At 35.9% G+C, this 13,461-nt stretch overlaps 2 protein-coding genes across 5 annotated transcripts; both read left to right on the forward strand.

The window, feature by feature from the left end:
* The first annotated feature begins 3,562 nt into the window (after positions 1-3,562).
* Positions 3,563-7,812, forward strand: LOC25492521 (mitochondrial import inner membrane translocase subunit Tim9). Its single transcript, XM_013600674.3, has 2 exons — positions 3,563-3,748; positions 7,389-7,812. The coding sequence occupies exons 1-2, from the start codon at positions 3,654-3,656 to the stop codon at positions 7,573-7,575; spliced, it is 282 nt and encodes a 93-aa protein (XP_013456128.1). The 5' UTR covers positions 3,563-3,653; the 3' UTR covers positions 7,576-7,812.
* Positions 7,813-9,578: 1,766 nt separating this feature from the next.
* On the forward strand, positions 9,579-12,390 carry LOC25492522 (probable serine/threonine-protein kinase PBL9). Of its 4 annotated transcripts, none has more exons than XM_024781826.2 (7): positions 9,579-9,731; positions 9,855-9,941; positions 10,059-10,378; positions 10,831-10,966; positions 11,055-11,197; positions 11,284-11,401; positions 11,652-12,390. In XM_024781826.2, exons 2-7 carry the CDS (start codon positions 9,866-9,868, stop codon positions 12,071-12,073), a joined length of 1,215 nt encoding a protein of 404 aa, XP_024637594.1. In that variant the 5' UTR covers positions 9,579-9,731; positions 9,855-9,865; the 3' UTR covers positions 12,074-12,390. The 4 variants fall into 4 exon arrangements, with proteins under 4 accessions (XP_024637594.1, XP_024637593.1, XP_024637595.1 ...); XM_024781825.2 differs by having other exon boundaries at positions 9,580-9,731; positions 10,053-10,378; XM_024781827.2 differs by having other exon boundaries at positions 9,598-9,731; positions 9,818-9,941.
* Positions 12,391-13,461: the final 1,071 nt, after the last annotated feature.

Genomic DNA, 13,461 nt, shown 5'->3' on the forward strand with positions numbered 1-13,461 from the left:
CTAGGATTTGGCTTGAATTGAATATTATTAAGATTGGTATCTTTTGGCCTTCACGTGATGGTAATAAGCATCGTGGGGAGTTGTTCCCTTCAGATATTGGAAGGTTGGCGTTGGGGGTGAATTTGCTTAGAGGGGCTGTTAGTGGATATAGAGGTTTTGTCGAGTGGTTGGCTATGAAGAGAGTTTTTCAAGTTGTTGAGTTAATACATCTTCTTCCACAGTTAAGGGGTCCTCAACGTGAGCTTATTCTACTTCGACCATGCATGAGTATCATCAAACCTTTCTTTGGCCAAAAGACATGCCAACTGATTCACATGGATGATGCTTCTATGTTGTTTGATAAAGAGTTACAAGGGGGCGGCTGGAGACATTCTGGTTGTTAGAGGCTCTTTCTTTGGGGACCATCAATGGAAGGTTGCTTATTTACCTATTAGCGATGGAGGTTCGGGTCTGTACTTGAAAGTAGAAGTTTCCTTGTATGCTTTTGTAGCTTGTAGGGCCCAATCTTGGGTGATAAAGATCATATATTGAGAGACAGTGGAATAAGTGATATGGACTCCGATTTTCACATTGCTTTGGATGGTCTTCGTGGTATGATTTTAAATTTTGACTTTAGTAGTTTTACTAGTAAGGACACCGTCCCTCATAAAGCACAACATATTTTGGTGATTGGTTTTTTTAGTAAAAATGTTCAAGATATGGAAGTGAAATTTGACATGACCATAAGGCAGAAATCAATTTTTGGGTGATGCTTGGGTGTTGCAAGCATCAAATGCTCATGATTTTCTTCTAGTTATCCACAATGATGATTTAGGCAACATATGTCAATAGTAGAGTATTGTACTATCCTCATATATAGCTTCATGATTGAATTGTTTCCTATTGATGAGGTGTGCCATTTTCCCATAAGGCATGGGGAGCATGCAATTCATTACAAGGAGCTTCCTAACTTTAAATATAGGCATGACTTTGTTAGGGATGTCCTTTTGATATAATTAGACAGGTTGGAGTATTTTTTTAAGGCTCTTGTGAACATCTTGTCTGATCCATAAGATGGAAATTCGACACTTAGACCAACAAATGTGTTGGTGTACAGGTGGGTAGGAGAGAAACGTGCATGTGTGGACTTGATTGAGGTTTTTGCACTTGTGGGATTGGGAACTGAGACTTTTATTGAGGGAAAGACCCCTCAAATTTGCTTCAAACAAAGAGGTCAAATATGAGAAATCGTTCCAACAATCAATATTTTTTTATACCATTTTTTATTTGACACTTCTGGCTTCATAGAACTGTAGGTTGTTGACCTTCTACAAAAAATTCAAATAATCACATATATAAATATTGTGTCTCCTGGATCCGTAGATGTTATGTTTAAAATGATTGATTTTGTTATAAAAAACAAAAAAAAGAATCATAATGAATTAGATCATACTTTTCACCACTTCAATTATATTAAGTTCCATAAGTCCTCGTGAGCTTAGCTCAGTTGGTATGGACAAAGCATAATATATGCAAGGTTCAGGGTTCAAACCCCGGCCACCACAGAAAAAAATATTCGAGTTCCATAAAAAAAATATTGTAAGAATTAAATTAAATCAATTTTTTTTATAATGAATCAAATCAAATTGACGACTTTTTTGGTTCAATTTTTTTTCTCTCTTGGAAATCAATCTAAACCGTCCCAATACTAGTTTAGGTCCACTTCTAGTTTAAGTGGGTTTGGATTTTATTTCATTAATGCCCCCCCCCCCCCCCCCCCCGTCAATTCTCAACTCAATGTTATTTGTAATCAAGTAAATTTTTTAGATATAAGTTTGATCCTAAAACCTATGATAAATTTAAATCAAATCGACCTAAAATGTAATCTAAAGGAAATTACATATTGAGAAATACTCATAACCACCCCCCCCCCCCCCCCCCCCCCGCATCCCAAAAGAAGAAAGAAGAAGGTTGTCTCATAAAGTCCAAATTCTTATTCATTGGCATCCTCCCACGACATATTGGGTTAAATTAAATACAGACGACACTAGTTGGAAAGGTTTAGTTACTGGTTCTGGCATGTTGGTTCGGGGATGCGATAGTAATTAGATTTATGGTTTTGCTACATGCATTGGTTCTTGTAATGCTTATGTCTCCGTAGAATGGGGTTGAGTGTTAGAAGGGTTGCATTTGACATACAATAAGGGATACAAGAAAGTTGAGCTAGGTGTTAATTCTTAGATGGTTGTCAAAAGTTTGACCAGTAAAACTATTGGATGTGTTGTGGGGTTGGCGTGTAATTTAGCATATTATTCAGCTATTTGAGTTGATTGAAAGTGAAGATTTTCCATTCGTATTGAAAAACTAACTCTTATGTAGATATTTTCGTAAACATGGGATGCCATCTTAGCGACACTAGTAGTAATATGGGATGCAATTTTCGCTGAGTTCTTTCTTTGGGATGTGTCAATTCAACTATTCTGACCGGAAATTGCTCTTTAGCACCAACACAATTGCTCTTTAATGCAAGTGTCATTAGTTGAGCGGAATTTAAGTATCATTCGTCTATCCGACAACAGTTAAATGTCGTTCAACACTTTTTAGATCGACCCAAATCGTCTGGTTTAACCACTTTAAAAAGTACCACAAACTGAAGTTAACTATCGTTGAAGGTTAATGTGTGATTACGGGATGCCCGAGAACAATTTTAGAAGTATGAATAGAAATCCTCACATGTATGTATCAAGTTTCACGTTGGGCTTGTTTTTAAACAAAAAGTTTTCTATTGGGTTGGGTCTGCTTTTGGAAAATTGCTCATTAGGCCCTCCAATCTGCGCAACTTAACTCACATCGGAAATTAACACTTGTGTGAGTTAACTCACGCTGTAATTAAACTTGCGTGAGTTAACTCACGCTGGAATTAACACTTGCGTGAGTTATCTCACGCAGCGTGAATTAATTTACGCAGGAGTATAATTGTCAATTCAGTTGGACAAGAGCGTTTTGTGTTGGGAGAATAGCAGAATTCTTATGCTTCGATCTATTCGTGGCTTGTACTTTGATCCAATTTTGTGGGTAGGGCTCTAGTGGATAACAAAAAAAACATAAGTTATTTTAATAGTAAAATAGTTCAACAGTTACTATTATAAATGCAGTGGTAACAAAATAAATTTGAAGGATAAGTGCTAACGGTAATAATTTGAAAAGGTAATTGACATTTTGTTTCAAAAAGTGTTTGTGAAACAATAAAAAATAACCAAAGCTATTATGGTTTAGTTTGACATCGATGCAAAAGAAGGATGCCAATTGTTCAGCAAATATTCATGTTTCTCCGACTTACAGTGTGACTGACATGTGGATCAAAAAAGGCAAAAGACGCCATGGATAATTATGTTCTTAGACATCTACTTTCAAACCATTTTAAATACTCTCGCGTTGAGCTTATGCGAAGAGAAATCATTTTAAACATTTTTTATTTGTTTTGTTAATTTCATTTTAAAAAAAAAAAAACCAAGACAAATGACACGTGTATGTTTTAAGTAGCGGCTGGTAGCAGTAGTGTGACCTAGTATATATATCATCTTCTTCCACACTTGAGCTAGGGTTTATCTTTACGGCAGAAAAAAACCCAATCTCAAACCCCTAAATCACTGCGTTTAATCGTTCGATTCAAAATGGACAAAAGCATGATTGCTGATATGGAAAATCTTCCAGAGGCAGATAAACAAAGAATGGCTACCATGATCGATCAGCTCCAAATCCGTGACAGGTGAGGTTCCCAAAATCATTGATTTTTTTTTTTTGTTTTAATTAAAAATAATTAATTTTTCTATTACTTATGTTACCCCCCTCAAAGGAGGTACATTTATTTGATTTCCACATTGTAAAGCTTAGGGTTTTTTGTTTACCAAAAAAAATTAGTTTTTTTTTCCCTGTTGGTTTGTATTAGCATAATGTGTTGAGTTTATTTTGGAATTTGGGGCTTCATGGTAATTTGTAAATAATTAGCAGCACAATAGTTGCAATTTTTTTGTTTGCTTTTTCTGTGAAGCAGAGTGATGTTCTCCTTAAAACCAGTGTGACTATTGAATGTTGCTTCTGGACGTTTTGGGAACTACATTTTTTAACAAGTTTATTTGTCTGTAATTGTTGTTGTGTGAATTACTTGTAGCTGTCATGTTTTTTGGAGAATAGGTTACTTGTAGCTGTTCATGCTGTCTTTTAGTACCTTTGGGATCTGTTTAATGGAAGATTGTTATGACTTAAAGTTCATGAGCCGAGTCTAGCCCATAAACTAGTTCGTTAGATGGGAGATTCTTAATTACTGCATCGACTAGTTAATGGAATATTGTTATGACATAAGTTCATGAGCCGAGTCTAGCCCATAAACTAGTTCGTTAGATGGGAGATTCTTAATTACTACATTGATTTTTCTTGTCTATATCATGGAAGATTTAATGTGGAACTCATAACATTGCCACCTCTATTAGAGCCGATGTCTATAACGGCTTTCCCCGGCGTTATCCCTTTCCCGTTGGTGGCTTCTTTCATCGATCAGTATTCGGTGGTGTAGCTTCATCCAGCCTATAGACAGCGCTTCATCCAGCCTACAGGCAGCCCTTTCTGTATCCTAACTCACAATGATAACTTCAATTGTTATGACTTAGGGTATGTATGGATGGAGGGTTTTGGAGGAGAGGACTTACTTTTCATTGTTAAATTACGGACACTATAAAATGTTTTTGAAAATTAAATAAAGTGTTATTGAAGTACTATATGATCATTTATCGTGTTATTTTTATTTTTTGGAAAATATCATATATTTCAAGATATAGGCTTAGCCATCCAGAACCCTTCAAAAACCTCCTCCAGAAAACACCCTTAAGCTCACCAGGAGAAACCAAATACGAGCCTTATGCCTTAAGTACCGCATTGAGTTTTCTTGTCTACTCGATGTTGGTCTCATAAAATATTAGTGGTGTGTTTGGGTTTCAATTCAAAAAGGTGACTCAAAAGTTATAGATATTACAAAATGAAATCCAAACACACTCTAGACTGTTACCAATAAAGTCTAATAAATTAGGATTTAAACGTGGTAATTAAAAAAGAATAATCTTTCTGTTGCTTAAGTTACACTATGTCTCAAAGTTAGTAAATTTATTTATTTTCCACCTTGCAAATTTTTGAATCTGTTTTCGAATTGAGGGCTTCATGCTAATTTATAAGTTATGGGCAGCACAGTAGTTGCTAATTTTGTGCTTGCTTGTTATGTGAAGCCATAGTTATGTTCTCCTTAAAACCAGTGTGACTTTTCAGTGTTGCTTATGGACGTTTTGGGAACTACAGTTTTAACAAGTTGTGTATTTCTATGTAATCTGTTGTTGTGTGAATTACTTGTTTTTTCTCTAAACACTTGTAGCTGTCATTTTTTTTTTTTTGGATAATAGGCTAGTTTTTAGTTGTGTGCCGTCATTCGGTTCGGTCTCTCAAGATTTTTATGGTGGCTTGAGCTCATGAACTAAGTTTAGCCCAGAGACTAGTTCGTTAAATCGGGAGAGCCTCATGGTTTAATTACCACTTTAATTTTTCTTATCCGTTTAATGATCTATTCAATGTGGAATTCATAAAGTTGTCAACTCTTCAAGAACAGGCATCTACAACGCCTCTCACCCGGTGTTATCCCTTTCCCCTTTGGTGGCTTCATTCGTCTATCACTATTTGGCTGTGTACCTTAATTCAGTCTATAGGTAGAACTTTCTGTAGTCCAACTCAATGAAAACACTAATTGTTATAAGTTATGACTTAAGCCAACGCTTAGCTAACTGCCGGACAAGGATGCAAATCAACTCCTTATGCAAATCAACTCCTTATATAGAATAAGATCGACACATTCAATGAAGCAGCCAGTCCGGCAGACAAGCTACTTTCCGATTCTAGGACTGGCGGATCCTCTATCTATTAGCATACCCGTACCGGCAGTTAGACTAGCACTCTCTCCCCAATCAATCGCAGTAACCAGCCAATATGGAGAGTCTAACCCTAGAGACTTGTTCGTTAGGTGGAAGAGCCTCACGACTTAAGTACCACATTGAGCTTTATTATTTACTCAATTTGGATCTCATAACACACGAGTTAAGTACTACATTGAGCTCTATTTTCTTCCCCAGATTTACGCCTCGAAGTTCGTACATTTATTTGTTTTCCACCGTGCAAATTTTAGGGGTTACTTTTTTCTTTCTTTCTTTTATTGGTTTGTATTAGCATTACAGGTTGAATCTTTTTTAAAATTTGAGGCTTCATGGTATATAAGTCGTTGGCAGCACATTTTGATGTCCTCCTTAATAGTGGCAAATTATGTGCTTGCTTGTTCTGTGAAGCCATATTGATGTTCTCCTTAAAACCAGTGCAACTTTTGAATGTTTCTTCTGGACGTTTTGGGAACTACATTTTCAACAAGTGGTTTATTTCTCTGTAATTTGTTGCTGTGTTTGAATTACTTGTTTTGATACTCACTAGTTCACTAGATGGAGGCTTAATTAGGACATTAATTTGTCTTATCTACTCAAAGTGAGACTTATGATCCTTTAAGACTTTAAGAGCCAACCTATACTACGGCTTTCACCTGCTGGTGGTATTCCTTTCCCCTTTGGCAGGTTCACTCATTTGTCAGTATTCACTATTCAGTTGCGTACCTTATTCTATTCCTTTCTGTAGCCTAACACTCAATGAAAGCACAAACTGTTATGACTTAAGCCCACAAGGAGAGTCCAATACAAAAGACTATTTCATCAAGTCTAAGAACCTCATGTCTTAAAGACCTTGTTTGGATAAACAACTTCATTATCAGTTTATAGCATAAATGCTAATGTTTAAGTTATTTCTATAACAAAAGATAAAATAATGTCAAACTGTTTTCATCTATTTTCGTTATCCTGGACAACTTATGGAAATAAGATGAATACAAATTATCAACATGTCATAAGGTGTTATCCTTAGTTCTCCCAAACTGTCTCACGGGTGTTTCTGCCAATAGATAAGCTCAAATTATTCAATCGCAAAAGACCCTAAGTAAAGTACTTTATTGAGCTTTTTTATCTACTCAATGTGGGTCTCATGATGGATTAGTGGTATGGTAGAATTTCAGTTTTTAAATGTGACTCAAGTTTTAGCTCTTACAAAATGAAATCCAAACACACACTAGTCCGTTATAAGTTCTAATAAATTAATATCCCTCTGTAACTCTTCATTTTGGCTGTTTATTTTACATATGACTGTTAGGGTGATTGGTTATTGCTTCACTACATTAAGGGGTTCTTGTATTTTTGGCGCTGCTCAATTATAATGATTGCTTGCTTAGTTGACATATTGCCAGACACGGTTATCTGATTATGATTTAAATTGCATTGCAGCCTGAGAATGTATAATAACCTGGTGGAGAGATGCTTTCATGATTGTGTGGATACGTTTAAGCATAAATCCCTGCAAAAGCAAGAAGAAACCTGTGTTCGAAGATGTGCAGAGAAATTTCTGAAGCACTCTATGCGTGTTGGCATGAGGTTTGCTGAGCTGAACCAAGGTGCTGCAACTCAAGATTGAAGTCTATTAACATTGGAAAACTGTTTTTTTTTGTTAATCTTGAATACAGTTTTGTTTAATTGTACTTTTGCTATTTTAAAGCGAGGCACTGTAGAACATGTATTTCTTTAGTTGCTAAGATTGCACAAAATTGATGCAGAAATCTAAATAAGTTCGTAAAGATGTGCTGTATTCATTATGCTATAGAACCGTCATTCTTGATTGCCATTATTTAGTAATATTAGTATCACTACTCAATTTCGTTCCTTCTTTGTGAAGATCAGCACTTAGTAATTTTACCCTTATTGGTAAGTCCATCTCAGACAAAATAGCTTCTTTCTGTTTGCAGAAAAGTGCTGAACTGCGGTGCTTGTCGGTTCACCGCCCTTTTTCCATGTCGACCATAGGTCAAATATCTGTTGAGTGTAATTGCCGGCCGACCTTTCCTTCCTAGGATTGTTTGGTTAATAAACAAATGACATTTGTTCTGCATTGGGTGTAAATTGTGATTATGTTGACGTTTTTGCTGGAAGGTCATTGAAATTGAGTGGCAACCTGTGAGAAAAATATACTAGTAATGTAAACCCACTTGTAAGAGCAAAGATCTTTAATACTTTTTTATTCAAAGATTCAAGTTTAGCTCTTATTAAAAGAAAAGGTACTTACCACTTGGACCAACAAGCTGAATTTTTTGTTTATTCAAATTCGAATGTGTATAATTTACTCCAAAGACTGGATAGACATGAAATAAAAATACCATTTTCTATCAATTTTCTTGAAGCATATAATATTACCATGAGAGGTTCATAATTATTTGCTACAATTTAGCAAATATTCAAACGCCACTAGTAAATGATAGAATTGGGAGGCCAGTGGATGCCATGAGGTTCATAATATAATATGGAAGCATACCACTTGCTGGTGGGCCCCGGATTCTTGCACCACATAATTATATGAGATAATCAATCTTGACCGTTTTTGAAATGAAAAGGTTTAGATTACACCGTCAGTCAATTATTTTTAAACAATCTCAACGGTTAATTTGAGATCAGACAGCTGAAATACCTAGCCGCAATCTCTTTATCTTGATAGAGCCTATTTACTACTAGTCCTTGTCTATGCTATAGTAGGACTAAGAGAAGCTAGCTGAAAACAAATGTGGCGATGTCAACAACAAAATTCATGTTTGTTGCAAACCATGGATTTTGTAAAAAGGGGTTTCCATTCCACTTTGCAGCTGCAGAATGGCAAGATTCAATTCCAAACAAAACAAACAAAACGGGGTCCATTACAGTTACACCATGCTTCTATTCCCATAACAAGTCATAAATGAATGTGATGTTATGTTACAACAAATAATCACCATACTCACCTTCCTTCGTCCCATTCACCTTTCCCATATGTCTTTACTGTTGGGTCACTGGGGGAGCCTGGGAACCGTCCACATCGAGGCTAGAACAACCACACTAGCAAGAGAGCTCCCCCTCAAGCGGAAGCTCTTTACTTGTTTGTATCGTTGTTGCTGGTTTCTCCAGAAACAGACCGACACTACTTGTACCGTCGTTGCTGCTTTCTGCGCAAACAGACCGGCTGCCTCGATCGTACCCTTCGTCGAATGGGGCTATGATACCACTGTTGGATCATCGAGGGGAGCTATGGGGGACCGTCCACATCGAGGCTAGAACAACCACACTAGCAAGAGAGACACCACACTCTTACCCAAAACCTTAAGGCAATGAGTTTATGAATCCTCTTACTTATAACATATAACTCACACTTGCACACAACAACATTTACTAATCCATCCAAACTTTTTTAGCTTAACTTTTTAGTCAAGTAGCTCAACCTTTTGAAAACAACTATACTCTTCTTTTGATACAGTCTTGCTCTATGCTGCGACACTAAGGTGTGTAAGGTGTTCGATACATATTGATATACAATGCCAATACAAAACGACACATGTTATTATATTCAATCACTTTCATTTTCTTAAATTATTGTGTGTACACGTGTTAATTCTAATTTCTAATTTCGTGTCTGATGTCCATATCAGTGCTTCATAAATCTTTCTTACGTGGACCACCACACTATGTCCATACAAGTTCCCTACATATAAACATAGTTCTTCACCTCTCCTCCTTGCTTTTTAATCTTTCCTTGAACTTCATTACAAACAGGTTCTTCATATCATTTTCCTTCCTCCATTTTTTTTTAAAACTCCTTTCTTTCTTTCTTTCTTCATAATCATGAATATTTTTTGCAGGACTTGACCTTCCCTTCTATTTTGTTGTGATCTATAGGAAACAAGGCTATGGGAATTAATATTGTTTCTGCCATGGGAGTTTGTTTGGGCAACCAAATCAAAGCCGAAGGCCCGATTAATTCCGGTATTCATATTCTTAAACATCAAGATCACCTTGTTAATTACATATGTATACTAGTAATATGTAATATGCAGTTGATGTAATTTTAGTTTTATTTATCATATACCATTTCAGTTTCAGGGTTGAGTTCAAAGAGTGTAAATGATGATACAGAAAATGTTGGTAGCCCATGTTGCAAGGTTTCTGATGAACTCATTAGCTCAAGTAATGCGGGAGTGATCTTGCAATCGTCCAATTTGAAGAACTTTGCTTTGACAGAAATTCAGGCTGCTACGAGAAATTTCCGTGTAGACAGTGTGTTAGGAGATGGTGATTTTGGATCAGTTTTTAAGGGTTGGATTGATGAACGTTCATCTTCTGCTGCCAAACCTGGCACAGGCATTACTGTTGCTGTCAAAAGACTTAACCAGGATGGCCTCAAAGGTCACAATGAGTTGTTGGTTAGTTTAACTCATCTAATTAAGAAGCAAACAATGCCTTGTTGCATATTTAATTATTATTATTATGGCATCTTTGAGAATATTTTTACATGTTTCATCTTATCCATCTATGATAAGTTAATCATATTAAGAAACTATCTCTATTTGGATATACAGATTAATTTAGCATTTATCATACAAGTGTTTATGTATAAGTTATTTCCATAACAAATATAAAATGTAGTCAAACTGTTTTCATATAAGTTATAACATGTTTTCATAAGCTATCTTGAAGAGCTTATAGAAATAAGATGAAAACAACTTATGGACATGTCATAAGCTGTTTTCTTAAACTCTTCCAAACAGTCTCACAAATTCTGATGTCCCTCAATCAACTCGAACAAGTCAAACATGCTTTAAGAGGGATTTGTTCTGAGTGTTGCATCTAATAGTGTTTTCCATTTCTATTTTAGGCTGATGTGAACTATCTAGGCCAGCTTTCCCATCCTCATCTAGTGAAATTGATTGGTTATTGCCTAGAAGAGGAAAACAAAATTCTGGTCTATGAATTTATGCCTCGTGGCACCTTGGAGAATCACTTGTTCATCAGTGAGTATTCCTGGTTCATCTACTCACAGTCACATTGTTGTACTTGAGAAAGGCATGCCTAATAATATTACCAATAATAATGTAACAGGAGGCTCATATTTTCAACCTCTTTCTTGGAGCCTCCGGTTGAAGGTTGCTGTTGGTGCTGCCAAAGGCCTTGCATTTCTTCACGGTGCTCAAACAAAAGCGATGTACCGTGATTTCAAGACTTCAAATGTCTTGCTAGATTCCGTATGTGTCTTTTTGTACACACACATAAATACATTATGTTTATTTATGCATTGTATCTGAAAATTTCCTTTTTGACTTGATCACAGAATTATAATGCAAAACTTTCTAATTTTGGCCTGGCAAAGGACTTGTCCACGGTTGATAAAAGTCATGTCACCACCAAGCTAACCTACGGATATGCGGCTCCAGAATACTTAGCCACCGGTAATTTAATCAATAACACTATACAAAATCAAATTATCAACAAAATGAAATCACTATCAAATTTTGGTGTCGATAATTCTTAACAACAGATTTACAAACTAATTTCATGTTTTTCTGTCTAAATTACTTTCGGTTGTTTATTTAACCTTTTCTAGTATGTTTCGTCTGTTGAGTTCATTAACTTAATCAATAATCAACTACTAAACATCATTTGGGTTAGTGAGTAATACAAAATGATTTGTTAATGAAGGTAATCACACTGCTAAAAGTGTTGTGTATAGTTTTGGAGTTGTGCTATTGGAAATGTTATCGGGGAGGAGAGTTGTCGACAAGAACAGGCCACAAAGACAACACAATTTGGTGGAATGGGCTAAGCCATATCTATCCAACAAGCGTAAGATTTTGCGCGTGTTGGATAGCCGTCTTGAGGGCCAATATGAATTAGAAGATATTTATAAGGTTGCTACACTCTCCCTAAGGTGCCTTTCTGTAGAAGCCAAGTTGAGACCAAACATGGATGAGGTTGTTACAAATTTGGAGCAGTTGCAGGTTCCTCATGTAAATGAAAGCAACAAGAATCGTTTGCGTAGAAGAAGTGCTGGTGATGTTACCCATGTTAGAACAGCCGCATCAGCTTTTCCCCAACGTTCTTCTTCTATGTTATGTACATGATGACATTGCACATTGCAAATACACTATCCTTGAAAATTAACAAAAGTGAATGTCTCCACATGAGGTCATTCCATGCCATAAACATTTGTTACTCAATAGATTGTACATATCTTACTATAGCTAATGTTTGAGAACTAAACTTCTCTTGGAAATTCTGTTTGATGAGAGTGCCTAAGTCTATGAATAGTTGGAATTTTTTGGTATTTGTAAATTGTAACAGCTAAATAACTGCATTGCTAGTGCTTTTGTATGTTTATCTTGCTAGCTCAGTTTTGTTATGCTGTTTCCTAATACAATATACAACAATGATAGATAAACATACTTTATTTTTCTACGCTCATTCAACATCTCATTTTCTCTCTATCTCTCTTATTCTATCACATCATCAAACTATCGCATCACTCGTGGACTAGTAACACCTGTAGTACCTACAATCAAAACATGACTAAGCTGAGGAGCACAATGGAGTGGCGAAGAGTGTGAGAAAAGTATACTAGTACCAGTAAAATAAACCCACTTAAAAAGTGTTTCTGTTAATACTTTTATTCAAAAACCCAAACTTAGAACTTCATTGAAGGAAATTGAGGTATTCATCACTTGTATTTTTGTTATTCAAATGTGTATGCCAAAACATGTTGGTAAAGATTCAGATCAGATTCCACAATGATCCAAAGCTTGAATCTCGCCATTATTGATGTAAAGACCGCGTTTGTGTCATATTTAAATACATTTGTTAACGTTATCAAGAGATTTGATGTTTTTCGTGACCCAAGTGAGTTTCTGAGGCCAACTTGTCTGTTTTTTTTTTTTTTTTTGCACTAAAATCTAGATAGACATCGTGCCTATGTTAACTTGTTATACATTGTTGGTCCCAGACTAGAGTAAAAGAAGAGGGTTGTATTGTATTAGACCTTGATAACCAACATAAACTTTATCTAATCCCTATGAATAAAATCTAAATAGACATTAAATAAAGATGATAATTTTTTGTCAATTTTCTTGAAGCAAGTTGTATTGCCATGAAGTTTATGATATTTAAGAGTTTAGCAAATAGTACAAGTGAGGATAAAAAAAGTCCAATTATGATTGACCTATACAGACAAGTCATGGAAGCTTCCACTTGCTAGAGCCTTTACTTACAAGTTACAACTAAATCCAATGGACGAGAAAACTTTACAAAACTATTTAGGATTTTGTAGGAAAAGTCATCGAAGCAAGATTCATGAGCCGTGGTGGGTCACTCCAATGACATTGCTGCTATTCCCATAATATGGCGGCATACAGTATACAGTATGTAGCGACACTTTTCACGTTGAAGGTGGGTCACCTATTGAAACGTGTTGACATTTGAAACCAAGACTACATCGACAACGTACGAGATTATATTC

This window comes from Medicago truncatula, chromosome 4 (assembly GCF_003473485.1).
Source record: "Medicago truncatula cultivar Jemalong A17 chromosome 4, MtrunA17r5.0-ANR, whole genome shotgun sequence".
Lineage (NCBI taxonomy): Eukaryota > Viridiplantae > Streptophyta > Magnoliopsida > Fabales > Fabaceae > Medicago > Medicago truncatula.

Bases quoted from the DNA above. Each gene is read 5' to 3' on its own strand.
- LOC25492522 (XM_024781825.2), top strand. From the start codon at position 9,866: ATGGGAATTAATATTGTTTCTGCCATGGGAGTTTGTTTGGGCAACCAA. The intron at 11,198-11,283 runs GTATGTGTCTTT...ACTTGATCACAG, and splicing joins CAAATGTCTTGCTAGATTCC to AATTATAATGCAAAACTTTC. The intron at 11,402-11,651 runs GTAATTTAATCA...TTGTTAATGAAG, and splicing joins TCCAGAATACTTAGCCACCG to GTAATCACACTGCTAAAAGT.
- LOC25492521 (XM_013600674.3), top strand. From the start codon at position 3,654: ATGGACAAAAGCATGATTGCTGATATGGAAAATCTTCCAGAGGCAGAT. The intron at 3,749-7,388 runs GTGAGGTTCCCA...ATTGCATTGCAG, and splicing joins CAGCTCCAAATCCGTGACAG to CCTGAGAATGTATAATAACC.